Raw genomic sequence first — 18,253 nt, 5'->3', positions numbered from 1 at the left:
TTAGGGATAATGTTAGCATTAGGCTACATCATGAGCCTGTAAGTATGAGCATGTGCAAACATCTGTGATTTTTATGCAGCCTTTTGAACATACTTTGTATGTGCTTTACTATTGCTACAGTGTGTCCAAGTCTCACTTGATCATCTGTGGCACAGAGACTTTGCTGTTTTCCTCAAAGGCATTCATCATCAGGCCATTGCAGCGGATGTTGTCAATGCACTGTAAGGCAGAAAGCACAGTGAGCATAACAGTGCAAGAAGACGAGCATGTTTATAAACATATGAATGCTCCAGGCTCCAACATTTATCAGATCATGTGTGTAGCTTCAGTAAGTTTGGTCTCTTTGCGTGATTCATGCTCCGTATGTCCCCTGACAAAGTCTCTGGAGGCTACTCGTGTAGCCAGGTAATGTATAACAGACATCCAGTTCAAGACTTCCTATTCTTTGCACTGATCACTGCACTGGTGTTCTCTCTATTTTCTTTCCACACACAAATTGTTTACTTGCACTTGATCAAAATTTTATTGGCCAATACATCTTCAATTACAGAAGCTTAAAACAGCAACTAAAATCTTGCCCATTCCCAATCGAATTTGTATATTGAGATTATTTATCATTCGATTACCACTTCATTACAAGATGACTGACAAAATCTGTAGATTTACAGAGTTTGAGAAGTGTTTTTTTAAAGCTGCAGCAACAAAAAAACGTGAAATCAAATGTCTTAACATAAGCGGCGAGACATACCTGACTGATATCACTTGTCCACGCTGACTTCTCCAGTCGGGAAGAAGCCACAAGGATCACGGTGTAAGGCTGGACGTCTTTGGGTTCCACCATCAATTTAAAGTCCAGGTGTTCTGTGTCCTGACCACTGCGCTCCCCTTTGGCTGAAAGGCAAAAATAAAATAAAATAAAAATTCTAAATAGGAAAGAAAACAATATGCTGCACTTTAGAATAGATCAGCTACTGTTTTATTTATTTTTGTTTCAGTTTGTTCACATTATTTTTCTGCATACGTTATGCTTATATTTTATATTGATTTTATATTCCTAAATCTTTCCACAGTAAAGTCAATAATTAACCTTGTAATACAGTAACGCAGCGGTAATGTTTGATTTTGCAAATACTGAGCAAAGCACAATAATGGAATAATCTTTGCTTTATTCATTGGGGTTATTACCTTGATTTGGAACAAATATCAGTCAATCAACAATTGTGAGTAATTGTTTTGGCTAACTTTAATAGCAGTAAATTAAAAAAAAAATTCTGACACCTCAAGTAATGTGGGGGTGAAGAGGAAACGGTGGAAATCATGCAAAAACACTTTCTGTAGAGATAATGTGTTTTATATGCAGAGCATTTAATCCAGCCACACCCCACAAACACCACATTCTGGTTTGTAACTGTGAAAATTTAGTTGGTAAAGTGGAAAACATTCTTCGTCCGCTTTTAGGGTGATTCACTAACTGTTACAGCCCCCCGTTTGTTAGATTGTTACGCCTGTATGGCGATGCCAAATAGAAAAGTGGTATCACTTCATTTTTCAAGCTCTTCATACAGTAAACACTCTGCAGCTTCTAGATGTATGTATTTATAAAGGAAACATTTGAATCCACTACACATAATAACTCACACTCATCATCAGTCCCCTCCGGCTCCTCAATCAGAGTGCAGTCTATGAGAGACACCACTCCATTCTGTAAGAGGCATGAAAGGTCACAGGGTCACATTCACCATGCTGCCAGCTAACAGATCATCATCAAGCCCATCCTTTAAGGATAACATACTTAACAGTATAACATTGATTATACATTTATAAACAAAATAGGTGAAGTGTTTTATAACTGCACCCTACACTCATGTAGAATGAATTTTTACTGTTTTTCTACTACTTGGCCTACTTTAGGTCAATCCTGCCATACTTTAGTGATGTGAAGTTTTCCTCCGGAGCCTCGGGTGCAGATGATAAGATGTTTGGAGAAGAGGAAACACTGTCTCTCTCCTTCCTTCTTCAGAGACAAAGAGCCAAGCCGGCCTCGTGTGATCTTCCCTTTCTCGCTCATTGGCACCTGGATCAGAGAACCTATGAACACAAACACGTGTGCAAGAAAAACATATAAGCAAATTTTGAATTTGCTCTCTTTTCCTTCGTAATCTGAAAACTGGCCATACAAGAAGAAAAAATAAACTACATAATTTAAATTTAAAAAGAAAATCCAAAAAAACCCAATGTCCATACATTTTGGTGCAAAAAATGTGTTATTTGTGTCATCATTTCATCAAGGATTTCATTAGCACCCTAAATTAATAAAAGAAACACCCATGCTTGAATACACCAGCAACTTTTACACTTAGTGAGTTTTTTTGGGTTTTTTTGCACGATAAAAACTCAGTTTCAAGTTTGTTTTTATTTGTTGACCATAACTGCAAACCTTGTCATATAAGAACAACACAAGAAAACGTTTTCTTTACCTTGTCTAACAAAGGTCTGGCTGGTATCAAGAAGCACTTCACAACCTTCCACAATCATTCGTTCAATGGCTAGATTCTTCCTGATGTTCTCCGTCTCGCTTACCTCATCATGCATGATTCTGAAAGGACAACAAATACTAATGATTTCAGGTACTTCTTAATTAAAGCCATATGTTTTTTCTTATTGTTTCTATAGAGTTCATCAACTCTTATAGTGAATTTGCTCCACTGTTCTATTACGTGAAATGAGAACAGTGACCACAAAATCAATTAAAACTGTTAGAAATGATAGACACTGTGTCTGTGTCTGACTGTGTTATATTTTTGGTACTTTGCGTCGATTGGATGAGTCACTGGCTATTATAGCTCTGTTTTCTGTATCCTTATGCCAAGTACAAGATATATTAAAATACAGGTACTAATTCAGGGTTACTAGTTTCTGATTTACATCAGACAAAGATCCCACTGAGTATGTTTGTGTTGTCGAGCTACATTGATAGTTCTACCTGGAAAGCTCCTCCAGTTTTGATTTGGCATAGTCCAGACTGTTTCTCTCCACATGCTCATGGGGAGTGTGAGCAAGCAACTCATGAAGAGTCAGGATGTAACGAGGAATCTGAAAGAGATGCGCTTTAAATGAGTTTGACTGAAAATGTTTTATTTTGTGTTACATGTATCTTTTCAGTCCAAATTTAAAACATTACTGCATTTTAAACTATTTCACCACAGTGTGTTGCAGCACTAATGCCTCGTGTATTTTATGTGAATTTTAACTTTAGCATACAGTCAATATATATACATCACCGAATCATAATATGTGTAGTAATGTGTAATAGTGAAGTCATCCACATTGTAATTTTACCTGAAACATGGGGTAAGTGAGGAAGGTCTCCAGCGTCCTCTCCTCACAGTCAGGCTTGGCCTCGTACTGCTTCAGCAGCTTGTCGAAGTCACGGTTCTGTTTGCAGTGAGCCAAAATCTGCAAGCTGTACTGGTGGTTCCTCACAAACTCTTGGTAGATGTTTAGCATTGGCAGTAAAATGTCAAACAGGTCAGCTAAAAAAAAGAGACAAAAAATTCCATAAACCATAAAAATTGGAAGAATCAGTGCAGACACAAAGTACCATTGAAGGAGAAGTCATGTGCTCGGTATCTGTATATGTTCAAAAAATGTTTTTTATACTCTCACCCTCAGTCGCCTACCCGACAGACAATAAATCATTATTATTTTTTGCAAGGAAGGAAGGGCGTAGATTCATTATTTTTAGTTGAATTCATATCTTTATGGTATGATTTCAACTATGTGTGTAAAACTGACAGTGCTTCTCAATGATGAAAACACTTTCATTGTGTTGTGTTGTAAGAAACCTCTGTTGTATCTGAAAAAATGTATACATTTAACCAAATGAAATTATTTTTCTTAGTTGCAATTTAGAAAAATTAACTTATTATTCTGTGCCTCTTACCTAGCACCAGTGTTGGCCAGCTGGCTATCCTGGCCTTCAGGCCCTGGTAGAAGATCTGATGGAGGAACATGATGGTCTCACTAATGAAACAAATAAGCAAAATGGCAGTCATGAGCTATTGTTTCTCCTTCTGCTGTCCAAAAATGTTGGCAGCTCCCGCCATGCCGAGTCACACCACTCTCACAAACAGCATGACCACCAGCCACCTGTTAAGGAAGATGCTGCTGACATCATCGTGGGTGATGGGCGGTTTCTTGGAGCTGGCGGCCATTCGGAGTGGCCGCAGGAAGTTGTTGACCAGGATGTGGAGTTGCTGGACGTATTCGGCTTCGGCTTCCAGCATGCTGAACACCACCTGGTTCCTCTTTCTCATGCTTTCAGCGTGGGGCGAGCGAATGTAGTCTTGGATGATAGTTTTCCACTTCCTGCGGCAAATCCATCCTCGCAGGAAACTTTGGACCTGTGACAAAAAGATTTATCAAACATTGAAAAAAACCACAATTTTTTATAATTTTGGAGATTTGAGTTTTAATGGATTTCCATGACTTCCGTGGATTTTTTATAGGGTTTTCTCTGTATTATTATAGTCTTTATCTTATAATATAAAGCACCTTGAGTTATGCAGTGAATCAAATGTGTGTGATGTCGTGTTTCTGCTCATAGCTGTTACACTGACGACACTATCAGCACAAAAAATAGACAGAAAAGTGGATCTAATAATTTGCCGTTAAAGATGCTTAAACATTTTTTGTGATTAAAAGCCAGATAAACAATTTTATATTTAGTAGAGACCAAAAGGTGCCAAAAACTGTACCAAACTCACAAAATGCTAAAATATTTGATAATTAGCCTTCCATTAAGACACAAAATAATGATCTTATAATTTACATATATATATATATATATATATATATATCTTTATATCTATATATAGTTTATATCTTGTAAGTGCTGCCCCAAACTGAGCAAACAAGAGTCAAGGCAAGTTTAGACGTGTCCATTTATTAGGTAAGTTCAAATTAAATAATGCCTCAGTCAAAGGCGTTGCTTTCCACCAGGAAAGGCAGGGAACTATGCCAGTGGCAATGTGCAAAGTCTGCACTGACAGTAGGAGAGACCTGACCCCCCTCAGAGTACCCCACCTGACTCGACTCACTTCTGTCGAAAGTGGTATGCATACACTCAAAGTGTAAGAGGAGTGAAAAAAGAAGAAAAAATAGAAATATCAGCAGATAATAACAGTTAAATATAATCTTAATTTACTAAACATTGCTAGGCTAGCCTTAGCTGTGTGAGAGAAATACTTGAGAATAGAATAGAATAGAATCGATCTTTATTGTCATTGTACATGTACAATATGGTCACTTCAACTACCATCACTAGCTAGCAGACCAGCCTACTGTGTCCACTTCTGCTGGCTTGAGATCAGATTATTTACAGTGCTGAATGCTGGTGGGAGGGGCCCACATTGAATTATTGCACTGGTTCACATCTATAGACTGGTAAGTGAGGTAGAATGTTTATTCCCCAACTGGGTGGTAAATGTTTGCTTGAGGCTGGAGGTGAAATCAGTCACAAAAAGAGTGGAGCACCAAATAAATCTTTGTGATTGATTTGGTTCCTAGCAGATTTGTGCAGTTACACATAGTTTACATGGAAGATGCCAACTTGCCCACAAACACGTCCCATCTGTTCACCAAGTGGCGCTGAAACTCTGAAAAGTGTACTGTAACCCAGAAATGTAGAACATTTACTTTCAAAGTAAAAGTTATGCCTTACAATGAAACCAACATATATTACATGATGGAACTATTACTTTGAAGGTGAACAATGTCCATCTTGAGTTTGCATCACAAGTTTCACGGTTTCTCTACCACTTAGGAAATAGGAAATAGCAAATATTACCAGACAAGTCAACATTTTCTATGCAAACTATGTTCAACTGACTATTAGTCATCATCTTTTCCAGCTGTACAGTAACTAACATTTCAAAGCTTTCCAAGCTCTCCAGCCTTAATTCAGATCAGGCAGCTCCTCAGTAGAACTGAGGACAAAAGAAGCTGATGACTGCAGTGATCTAGCGTGATCAAGTGTGAGCTTCCCTGAATTTATTAGGATTTTTTTTTTAAAACTGCAGGTACCCAAAGATGTCAAAAATCTGTTTCAGAAATGAACAACATCCCTACTGGAAAAGATCATCAGTGCTTTACCTTTAGCATCTTTGCATTAATTTAGGTTTTCTTGATTAAAAAAGGTAAGTCAGGCTTTACCCTTTAAAACTGTGCAATACTGATACAGATCACCTTTTTGATCTTCTTGATCTCTGTATCATCCTCACTGGGGGGCACCTCTGGATTTGACTGGATCTTCTCATTGTCCTTCAGAAGTCCAGCAATCTGAAATTCATCATAACCAGTACAGGACTCAGTAAGAGGAATATAATATGTGGCCAGATAAACTCTACTCATGATCATCTCTTATTCCGAAATATGTTTCACTATGGTTGTTAATATCTCAGTTCATGTTCTTGAATTACTTTTTGTCCAGCTATCCATTAGCTGGCTCAAAGGAATTATAAACACAGAAACTGCACCAGACACATCAAAATACCAGTTTTGTATTTCATTCAAATCTGTTGCATTTGCTTCCATTATACACAGCATGTGAATACAAAACTTCTGATAAAAGACTGAAATTAAACAAAATAACACAAACACCATTACTAGAACACTCTTTAGCTGTGAAAAGTGAGATAGTAGATCGTGTTTTTCAGCCACAGACTCCAGTATCATGTGCAACAAAAGCCGATTCATGCATATTGAAAACATTTGGTTCAGCTGAAGCTAGCCATTAGCACATTAAAGAGAGGTGCATTTGATTTAGTTTAGACTGAATAATTAGGATACAAAACACTCAACAGCATTACAGAGTCTCTAACAAGGACATCCCAGGGGCACTGCAAGCTACAAAGCTCATCATGAACTCAGAACATTGTGGTTTGGAATCTGGGTCATGACCTTTGTCCTGTGACCACATTCTCACTTTATCCTCTCAGCCTGCCTGTTTTTGATCGCTTCTCTCTGTATGCTATCCAGTAAACACACATCACACATATACAGGTACTGTGTTACTAGCATGAAATTACAAGGCAAGTTACCTCTGATTTCAGTCGCTCTATCTCGATTTCCCCATCCTCTATCTGTTGTCGAAGTTGCTTGGCAACCGTTTTCTCCGTCTCCACTATTTGGAGTAGATGAAGATACTTCTGCATGAGGGTCTCATGCTCTGTAGCCAGGTTCCTGTAACTATACAGACACACACGCAAAGACCTCATTAACGCATGTTTCAGGGGCTCTCCATAGCTTTATCAAATCAAATACAGACCTCTGATCAGCATATGTTTGGAACACGGACCTTAAATCCTCAGAAAGTGCAGGATTTACTTACACAACCAGGTCTTTAAATACTTGATGGGATAGCACTCCATATGTTGGATGCTTTTGTGTGAGCAATAATTAAACTGTTCACGTGCATGTTATTTAAGGCCTATATTCAATACAGTCAATTATGTTCAGCTTGCCTAAACCTGGCCTTGAAAATGTCCTGTCAAAAGAAATGTTTGGCAGGTGTTTTAGTTAAATCTTACTCAGTTTAGGTGTTTTCTAACATGCCCCACTTGCAAACCTCTAAAACGTCCCATATACAGTGGGGCAAAAAAGTATTTAGTCAGCCACCGATTGTGCAAGTTCCCCCACTTAAAATGATGACAGAGGTCAGTAATTTGCACCAGAGGTACACTTCAACTGTGAGAGACAGAATGTGAAAAAAAAATCCATGAATTCACATGGTAGGATTTGTAAAGAATTTATTCGTAAATTAGGGTGGAAAATAAGTATTTGGTCACCTCAAACAAGGAAAATCTCTGGCTCTCACAGACCTGTAACGTCTTCTGTAAGAAGCTTTTCTGTCCCCCACTCGTTACCTGTATGAATGGCACCTATGAGTTCACCTGTTTGAACTCATCATCTGTATAAAAGACACCTGTCCACAGCCTCAAACAGTCAGACTCCAAACTCCGCCATGGCCAAGACCAAAGAGCTTTCGAAGGACACCAGGAAAAGTATTGTAGACCTGCACCAGACTGGGAAGAGTGAATCTACAATAGGCAAGCAGCTTGGTGTGAAAAAATCAACTGTGGGAGCAATCATCAGAAAATGGAAGACATACAAGACCACTGATAATCTCCCTCGATCTGGGACTCCACGCAAGATCTCATCCCGTGGGGTCAAAATGATCATGAGAACAGTGAGCAAAGATCCCAGAACCACACGGGGGGACCTGGTGAATGACCTGCAGAGAGCTGGGACCAAAGTAACAAAGGTCACCATCAGTAACACACTACAACGGCAGGGAATCAAATCCCGCAGTGCCAGACGTGTTCCGCTGCTGAAGCCAGTGCATGTCCAGGCCCGTCTGAAGTTTGCCAGAGAGCACATGGATGATACAGCAGAGGATTGGGAGAATGTCATGTGGTCAGATGAAACCAAAGTAGAACTTTTTGGTATAAACTCAACTCATCGTGTTTGGAGGAAGAAGAATACTGAGTTGCATCCCAAGAACACCATACCTACTGTGAAGCATGGGGGTGGAAACATCATGCTATGGGGCTGTTTTTCTGCCAAGGGGACAGGACGACTGATCCGTGTTAAGGACAGAATGAATGGGGCCATGTATCGTGAGATTTTGAGCCAAAACCTCCTTCCATCAGTGAGAACTTTGAAGATGAAACGAGGCTGGGTCTTCCAACATGACAATGATCCAAAACACGCCGCCCGGGCAACAAAGGAGTGGCTCCGTAAGAAGCATTTGAAAGTCCTGGAGTGGCCTAGCCAGTCTCCAGACCTCAACCCCATAGAAAATCTGTGGCGGGAGTTGAAAGTCCGTGTTGCTCGGCGACAGCCCCAAAACATCACTGCTCTCAAGAAGATCTGCATGGAGGAATGGGCCAAAATACCAGCTACTGTGTGTGCAAACCTGGTAAAGACCTATAGTAAACGTTTGACCTCTGTTATTGTAACATAACCTTTGTTGGCAAAGTATTGAGTTGTATTTTTGTTATTGACCAAATACTTATTTTCCACCCTAATTTACGAATAAATTCTTTACAAATCCTACCATGTGGATTCATGGATTTCTTTTTCACATTCTGTCTCTCACAGTTGAAGTGTACCTCTGGTGCAAATTACTGACCTCTGTCATCATTTTAGGTGGGGGAACTTGCACAATCGGTGGCTGACTAAATACTTTTTTGCCCCACTGTACCACAGTTTTTGTCTCGTTTTAATGCAATAAAGCTTGGTAAACTCTTTTATATTTTCTCCAAAAGTAAATAAATAAATTCCATATTTTCCCCTCTTTTCTCTTGACTAAACTTTCAGGGGCCTGCGCCACAATTCGAAAAACACAGATTTAACTAACTTTAACAATGCAGATTGTTAACCATAAATAAAGAGTAATTCAGAAATACTCAAGCCCCATGGCATTTACATGCCAGGAACGGCTGAAAAATTTAATTGAGATACCTTAATACAAGTCTTATTTACTTGCTAGCTATTACAGTGTTACAGTAAGTGCTGCTGCCTTGATGGTGCACTAATCAATTTAATCTTCAATGACTCTAATCAGTCGACCTTTTGTCACTGAATTGCAAACTGTTGACATTTAGAGTGATGGTATTGTTTTGCTTTCATTAACCTTCTTTGTGCCCTCATCATAAGTGGCCATTTCACTCATTAGACATGTGAGGACTCCATAAATCAAGAATCAATATTAATAACCACTTTGTTTTTTATTGATTTACTTAATACTTTAAATTGGTGTCGTAAATTATCAGTAAAACTGGTAAATCGGCACTCACAGTTCCCTAGGAAATGTTTATTCAAAGGTCCAATCATCTAGAAGGAGATAAGTAACATACATGCATACATGTGTTACTCTCATTATAGTATGACCGCTGTGTTGTTTTAACATTACAAATTAACAAGCAATCATACAACAATACAAACCCAAAAGGGTCCAAATGATAGTTTGCGGCACACTGAGTCATAGCACTTGCATTTTCCATCAGATATACAGAGAAAAATCTATTCTATGCCCACTTAATAGAATAAAAACCAAGCAGCAACCTATGTTAAAAATGTAGGTAACACCATAATCCCTGCAAAAAAACCCCCAAAATCTAGTTGAGACTGACTCCAAATGCAAATTGGTTTCTGTAGATTTCCAAGTTAAAAGCCTATCTTTGATGCAAAAAGTTTGCAGACCAACAGCCTCCACTTGTTACTAATAGCTAGTGATAAGTGGAGACAGTTTTTCATGTTCAGTATTAGTAGTAAGCAGGCCTATGTTCGAGTCAGCATGATTTTCACTAACTGAAATTGTTATTTATTTATTCATCACAGTGAATTACACCTGATAGCTAGCCAGCCCTTACTAAAGCTGATGATTAGCTGCAGATGGGACAGTTATTTTCAACATTATGTAGAGTAGCTGTAATTTCAACTTTGTCAAATCTTAAGAAGTTAAGAAAAATTGCCCAACTTTGGCCCAAATTAAATTTTTGCTTTAATTTTAACACTTATTTTTGTACCACTGTCAGTTTTCCCACGGATTTCAAATCAGGATTCTTTCTATTTTATTTACTTTATTTATTTAACCCTTATTTAACTAAAAAGTCTGTTGAGATTAAAAAATATTGTTTTCAATGTAGACCTGGCCACAAGCTTGTGGGGATAGGTTAATTGGATAATTCAAATTGCCACTAGGTGTGAATGTGCGAGTGAATCTGAGTGTGAATGGTTGTCTGTCCCTGTGTGTTAGCCCTGCGACAGACTGGCGACCTGTCCAGGGTGTACCCCGCCTCTCGCCCTATGACAGCTGGGATAGGCTCCAGCGCCCCCCGCGACCCTGAAAAGGATAAGCGGTAGCGAATGGATGGATGGAATGGATAATAATAATAATAATAATAATAATAATAATAATAATAATAATAATAATAATAATAATAATAATAGTATAAAAAAAACAACATACTTTGGACTCTGTAACACACATCAAGCTTACAGGTACACACAGGGAAAAATCGTAACTAATGACTGTTGTTAGGATCCTAACCAATCTGCTGGTACACTTTACAAATATCAGTAGTTAACATACTTGACCATTTTTATGTTTGCAAGTACAAACACTATCAGTTTCCACTTGTCAAGTTGTAAATTCAAGAATTACATGGTAATTTATAGTGGACCTGACTTTATAGATGGTATAAAAGACTGACTGAGCCAAAATGATGTTGCACATTCATTAAGGAGTTCATTTTGTGAATCCTTGAGCTGGCTGTTTTTCATCATCTTCGTCAGGTAAGCTCACACTAAAGCATATAATGCTTTATCCACCCTGACTCTAAAAGGGATCTTAGTTTGCTAAATTGTGGTTATGGTGCAAACATTTTCAATTGATTAAGAACAAAGGGATGTTTTCCTAGATGTCTCTACAAGTTGAATTCATTTTGCAGATACAGAAGTGACCCACTGTTTGCCATTTAAAGGATACAGCTTTTTATGCTTTTTTATACACTCTCTATATAAGTTCCAAACTAAATTTTCACATCTTTATTGACTGTAGATGTTACAAGCACAGTTCTCATCAAGATCTGCACCCCTCAGAACATCCTTATCTAAACAGCTGTAGGTAAAAGGTCATGTGTGAGAGCTACCTGGCCTGCGTGATGGCAGCCACCCACTCATCACAGTCCTTGACGTCCTCTGTGCGCAGCTCCAAAGCCTTCTGGTTGTCATGATTGAACGTGACAGTGAAATAATACTGGGAAAACAAAAGCATAGTGAGTGAGTCAGATATTTGTTCAGCATATAATAACCAGGATATCTGTTATTGTGCTATAAAATGTATGTTGCTACCCTTTAATCACTAGTAATCAGCAGCCACTTCCACTGATCTGTATTTTACTTTACTTAAAGGTGTATTTATACATGCATACATGTGCTGTATGTGTGAATGAGTGAGAGAGAGAGAGATCCTGAGGGAAAAGTCTTGAGAGATTCATTATAAAGCCTTTGTGCCTTCTGTCTGTAACCTGGCAACTCACCTCTGAATTGGCGGAAGCCTCTTGACTGACGCCATGTTTTGTTTTGTTTTGTTCGAGTGGTTTGGCTGCATTTTAGCGACACAACCACCCCTGGGTCCTCACCCCTTTTTTACACTCTCACCAATTATCATAGGGTTGAGTTATGGTAATTATGGCGAATGCAGTTCAATTGTTTTCTAATAGGCTTACTGGATAAAATCCTCAAATCACCAGAGTGGTGGTCACCGCACTACTAAACAGCTAACCTATTTGTAGTAGAAACACATCAAATTATATAACACTGATGCATTGTAAACAGACCCCCACAAATCCAATATATTGGATTTTTTTCATTTATCCTTCCCAAATGCCAAGAGCAATTCATTTGTGAATGAGAGTAATGTTCCTTATTTTCTGACGAGCAGCAGAACGGGCCTTTGTCAGTAATGTGCTTCCCATCTCTCACATCCTGTGAGCTGTTGTGTTAAACCTTTTAGGTGGCTATATTTAAATCCAAGTCATTACAGGGTTTGGTTTTTTTTGCCAAAGATACAGTATCTGTTGGTAAGTGAGACAGCACAACCAGTAAGTAAGCTCTTGTTAAAATAATGTGTGAACAAAGCAACTAAATTCCATCTGGAATACAGAAAATAAGACAATGTTATATTTATGTAAGATTAATGTTAAAGGCATGTTTTAATCACAAAAATACAGAATGACTTCTTTTTTATGTTTTTATTCAGCTACTCATTCAAATAAATAAATCATAGCAAGAATAGCCAGTATCATAAACACAGTCTAGATGGGTGATGAATGAAAGGAAAAACCAAACTGTTGACCCCAAAAACAAAGAGATCTGGTGGGTGGTTCAGTTATGCATTGCAAGCAGTATTTTTGGTGGCATGGCTTGGTCCCCTTAGATGGAAAGGTTATTCAAAATCAATATGAACTAGTTCTGGGTGTCCCTTTGATAGACTGGCAGCCTGTCCAGGTTGTGTTCCACCTTTCACCTTATGCTCAACCCTAAGTTGGATAGACAGTCAAAAGTGAGGATGAATGGATGGACGATGGCTAGCTCAGGATAAGCACCTTCCTCCTATGATAAAATATTTCTATTCTTATGTTAGTGGTGTTCTTCAGGATGGTATTACACCCATACACAGGGTACGTTGGAGGGTTAAATAATGTTTTAACCCTCCGACTTTAGTCGTTACAGTATACATTTCTGTCACAAAGACCACAGATTCTATTTCAGTTTATATAATTGGCCAATTCACACTGATATTGTCCACTGAATATTGCCAGGTGGATTATCACGATTACTGTAAACTGGCCAAAGCCATGCTGTTTATATATAGATGATTTAATGTGTGACCTATATTTTCAGATTACATCATAAAGTCAATGAAGTGAGTATACACAGAGACTGATGGAACACCATTGCTGATTACTCTTAACAACAAAGGAAAACATATAGCCCATCCAGCATTTGCACTCGCCACTACCTAAGAAAACTCACCTCCCATTTCTTATAAGCCCATATTTGCTGTACTTGCTAAATGGAGTACAATGCCAAAGCATGTTGTTGCACATTTTGTTGGCCCCTTCAAATGTACTTTTTCAGATGCAAATAGGGGTTGCCATAGTAACTGTGGGCTTAAACGTAACTCGCCTTCTAAATGGGGAATAAGAACATTTAAAAAGTAGAACACTCCAAAGAACACAATGAGAACAGAGAGCCAGACGGAGAGGGAGGCAGAGAAAGATCTTCTGCCTTTTTGAGGAGTGAGGGCTATAAAAAGCGCTGTAGCCCAGCAAGGTGGCAGTTGGCTTGGCATCTATTCGCTGTATTGTCCCTCTCCCTGTCACACACAGATAAGATCCAGTGCTCTCCTGGCCATTTCTCCTGCAGCTCTGACACACACTCGGTGACATACAGTACATGCATACACACCACTGAAATCTGGAATCTGCTGTAATCCTTACATGAACCAGTTTCCACGTCAGGATTGTACAGCACCATTGTCTGTGACCACCTCTGCAGTCTGCTGGTTGACTTAGGTGTCATTTTATGTTTTTCCCGAGTGAGGATGGTGAAAAAGAAATCTGTGTGCCAACAGACACCTTGAGAATCGATCAGTCTCCCTGTCCGCATTTCACCTTTTCTGTGCAGTCTCTCAGTTTATGGATCAATACAGGCGTATACAGGAGTACACTGAGAGGCAAATATAGACTTAGTAGCATGCACACAGAATGAGCCCTGCAAGATTTACACATGTGGACACATAAAGACATGACTGATTGGAAACTACAAAGTGTGCTGTTCACACTGAGAGAAGGCCACATATTTGTGTGAATACATTTTCAAAATTTATATGTATATAGTTTTGCTAAACTAAGAAAAGAAGCCAGCTAGAAAAAAAACTGAAAGAACATGTTCCTGACACATATTATGCAAAGGGACATGTGTGGAACAGAAGACTGTGTTATGCTAAGTGAAGGCTTTCAAATTCATTTAATTCATTGTTGAAATAAATTCACTGGAGCAGTCTGCATGAACAGCTGTCATCGGAGATGTCACTCAGTACATATTGCACCCCTAGAATAGAGCATTTCTCTTCTCCTGATACGGTTTTAAGGGAACAGACAGTGAGCAGTAAACAAAGTTGAATAGTTCACGAAACGAAAGCAAACAAGTCCTCAAAAGTGGGTTAGTTGTCTCTATCTTTTAAACAACAAATGACCAATATTGAATTTTCTTGCTGACCCCCTCTTCCCACAGCTGTGCAATCCTCACGATTAAATTGCATAATATAACTAAAAAAAAAAAAAAAAAAAAAAAATATATATATATATATATATATATATATATATATATATATATATATATATATATATATATATATATATATATATTCTTCGTAGTATCCCCTACAATCCTGGCTCCTCTGTCAGCAGACAGCAGAGGGCAAGAGCGTTTGAGGAACATATGACAGCTGAGTTCAGCACCATGGACAGCAAACTGGGTACAGCTGTACTTGGAGCAGAAGCTGTGGATTTCACAGATAATGGATTTACCCTGTTCCCATCCTTTATTTATTCTTCTTAGAGGCTATACAGTAAAACACAATTATTGCAACAGAGGGCTGTGATCCCAGTCTAACACAATATCAGACAATGTTGTTTTTGGAGAGATTGTGAATAATTTGACAGATTTTTACTGTGGATGGGAAAAATTGTATGGCACACATGCAAATATAACCAAGCAGTTCCATAATTGATTTATCAGTGTTTTGGATCAGATCCTCTGTTTGTTTGCTTATTTTTTGTGATTGTTGGGGGAGGGTTATCTAAGGAAAGAAGACCTCTGAGGCATCATTTAGCAACATTTTGGTTACAATATAGTGAAGCTTAGCATTTGCCACCAAATAGCCACATGGAATTTAAGATTTGGATATTTAGGACGTGAAGATTTTCTTTTATGAAAGTTCAGTATAGGTTTACCTCACTTGCCTTTTCTTCCTCTTCAGTTTATTATTATAGATTTTTATTGAACTTGGAAAAACACAAATCTTTTTACAGACATGTTAACTGGTTTCCACTTTTTTCCGTCTAACACTTTAGGTTTTTATCTCCTAACCTTGAACACCAAAATCGCCACCTTCACAATAACTATCTTCAAAACTATCAACAATTACTTCCTGGAAAGTTTTTTTGTGCAAATATACAATATATTAAAAGTGGAACACATCCACAAGACCAAAAGTTCAGACTTTCTAGAATTTTTTGCTTTAGTTCTTTTTTTTAAAAATTCCAGTGTAATTGGTTCAAAATCACATTCAGAATCTGTTTTATTCATAAACAAAGAATATGATTACTGAACAAATAAAATGGCCTATCATTTTGACTTTTACCTTCAGTTCTTCATCCCCTCTGCTGCAGGGAAAGCAGAAGAGACTGCAGCTGGCAGAGCTGATTTCAGAAGGTGACTGCAGTCATAGCTCACAGCAGCTTGACCACTTCTCTGGCTCAAATGCGTTTATACACAGTTTTTATTTTTATATTTTTATACAGCACCAGTTTGCCTCAAAACACCAAAGCACTTCCAACATGGGAAACTACGCTCTCACTAAAATTATTTCTGAATGTGTTGCAGGCATAAAAACCCCCACTGTAAACTGTTTTTTTGTTTTTATCCCTCACACATATTAATCCATGGCACTAAACGCCAGGGGAATTAAAAAAAGAATAGGGGGATGCACTGAGAAAGAAAAGCATTGCTGGGACATCGTTTGGTTTTCATTCATGGCCGTCGTTAACAACCCATGATAATGAGAGAGCTATCAAATGAGCCAAGCCGCTATAAACCGGGGAGACACAGTTGCCAAGGTAGGATGCTATTAATATCAAGACAAGGAATTAAATCAATACGTCAAAACAACAAGGAAGGGGCAGCTCTCCTCCGCAAGATGGCAACCTACAAAGTTTGGATGCAGTTTAAGTTTACTCCTTATATGTGCTGCATTCCCGGAACATTTGGGGTGTCTAAAAATACAGCGTCTTGCATCCAAATGTGATGCAACAGATGAACAGAAAAGAGGAGGCTAAGATAATGTGCAAAGTTTGCAGATATTTGCGTGAATTCTGCTAACTTTGTTTGCTGTTGACGTGGTATTTTTCGTGCATTTAACCTCGGAGGAAGGCTGTGAGGCTATTTTGGTTCATAATCGAGAAAATCAATCGGTTAGGATGACGCCATTACGTAACTCTAAAACGTCAAGTCAACTGTAATGCAAAAGCATCTCTGGGAAATTGTTTGCGTGATGAATAGGCGATATCTTCTGGTGAAAAGTGTCTACACGATACCTCCTGTTATAAATGTGGCTGTAACGCAGAGCCCAGCTGATCAAAGGGATTTTAAGGGGGGAAAACAGTAGGAGGGGACCGCTCTGTGTATTCGTTCAGTGAGACTGACTGCCTTGACAGTGTCAGTCAGACTTAAGGGAGCTCCCCGTGCGATCAATATCTTACCTGCTTCTCTAAGCATTCCTTCGCTGAGAGAGACGGTTTCGGTGACGGTGCCCGGTCACAAACACATCCCTCCAACAGGTACAGTCCGGAGGGGCGTGAGCTCGAGTCGTTTTCGAAATAAAAAAGCATATTCTGCAACAAAGCGAACCACTTTGAATGCCATTTTGTGTTGTCTGAGCTTTTTTTACTCAAGCAACCTCGCCTCGTCCCGTCTTTCTTCGCCAAAAGAGCCAGATAGGTGATGTGGCCATCATTGAGTCTGATCCCTTTCTGCATTTTGGCTGAGAATCCGAAAGGATCTGCGGGGATGCCTGCGGATTCTTACATGTTCTCCTTCTCAGCACCTCCGAAACACAGTCAGACTTGGTGGGCAGCAGCCCACTCCAGTGTGGCCATCCACACTTGCTGCACTGATTTTTGCAACAGCCAAAGGAAAAGAGAAAGAGACGATGCGCGTGAAGAGTCAGTCACACACTCGGCTGCAAAAACCTATCCACGCTGCAAGCCTAGGCTACTACCGTAGCCCCGACGCCTTCTCAGAAAAGCCTTCCTCATGAGCGCAATCGCTCATGATGAGGACTGAAGTGTCCGCGTGCAGTCTACCGAGCGCGTGCGCGCACGCACGCACACACACACACACACACACACACTCAGCACCCTGCTCTCGCAGGGAGAACGCGCAGTCACCTGACCGGTCCCCGGAGCTGCAAATTTCAGCGCCTTGGACAGAAACTCCGAGGATAAACACAGACGGAGAAAGACGGGATTCACGTCGAGAATCCCAAAGCTTATCGGGAGGCTTTTCAGGAATGAAAACACGCACGCACACACGCGCGTTTACGTACACACCTAATATCACACGCGACTAATGCAGTGAGAGCGTCTTTCTGTGTGTGCACTGAAACTCACAAGCACGAGAAAGTCCGGAAGGAACACTTGATCCCCCGCTGAATATCCAGTTGCTTAGCCAATTCAAAGCATTTTCGTAGTAGAATCAGTGTAATGCAATAACGTAATACTGCAATATTGCAATATTTATTATTATTCCAAAGAAGACTGGCTTGCACTGTTAATAACACAGAATGCACAGAACCACAGGCGAGAAAACAAAGCTGTTTTAAACAACATGAGCAATG

General features: G+C 39.2%; 1 protein-coding gene across 1 annotated transcript in view; it reads right to left on the bottom strand.

The window, feature by feature from the left end:
- LOC146718430 (ras-specific guanine nucleotide-releasing factor 1-like) overlaps window positions 1-17,933 on the bottom strand; it is a 30,896-nt gene extending 12,963 nt beyond the window's left edge. Inside the window, exons 1-13 of the mRNA XM_085451422.1 lie at window positions 17,118-17,933; window positions 11,718-11,824; window positions 7,101-7,248; window positions 6,247-6,339; window positions 4,150-4,403; window positions 3,944-4,023; window positions 3,340-3,533; window positions 2,984-3,093; window positions 2,478-2,596; window positions 1,928-2,088; window positions 1,639-1,702; window positions 749-891; window positions 137-219 (exon numbers count right to left, since the gene is read on the bottom strand). Of these exons, the coding sequence (XP_085307548.1) occupies window positions 137-219; window positions 749-891; window positions 1,639-1,702; window positions 1,928-2,088; window positions 2,478-2,596; window positions 2,984-3,093; window positions 3,340-3,533; window positions 3,944-4,023; window positions 4,150-4,403; window positions 6,247-6,339; window positions 7,101-7,248; window positions 11,718-11,824; window positions 17,118-17,393 (1,832 nt within the window). The 5' untranslated portion in view covers window positions 17,394-17,933. The remainder of the gene's footprint in view (window positions 1-136; window positions 220-748; window positions 892-1,638; window positions 1,703-1,927; window positions 2,089-2,477; window positions 2,597-2,983; window positions 3,094-3,339; window positions 3,534-3,943; window positions 4,024-4,149; window positions 4,404-6,246; window positions 6,340-7,100; window positions 7,249-11,717; window positions 11,825-17,117) is intronic.
- Between the last annotated feature and the right edge of the window lie 320 nt (window positions 17,934-18,253).

The sequence above is a fragment of the Copadichromis virginalis genome, linkage group LG1, assembly GCF_057382275.1.
Source record: "Copadichromis virginalis isolate Kocher_CV1m ecotype Utaka linkage group LG1, C_Virginalis_male_GT1.1, whole genome shotgun sequence".
NCBI classification, from domain to species: Eukaryota; Metazoa; Chordata; class Actinopteri; order Cichliformes; family Cichlidae; genus Copadichromis; species Copadichromis virginalis.
Note: the sequence above shows the minus strand (reverse complement) of the source record. Positions and strands in the feature narration are given on the sequence as shown.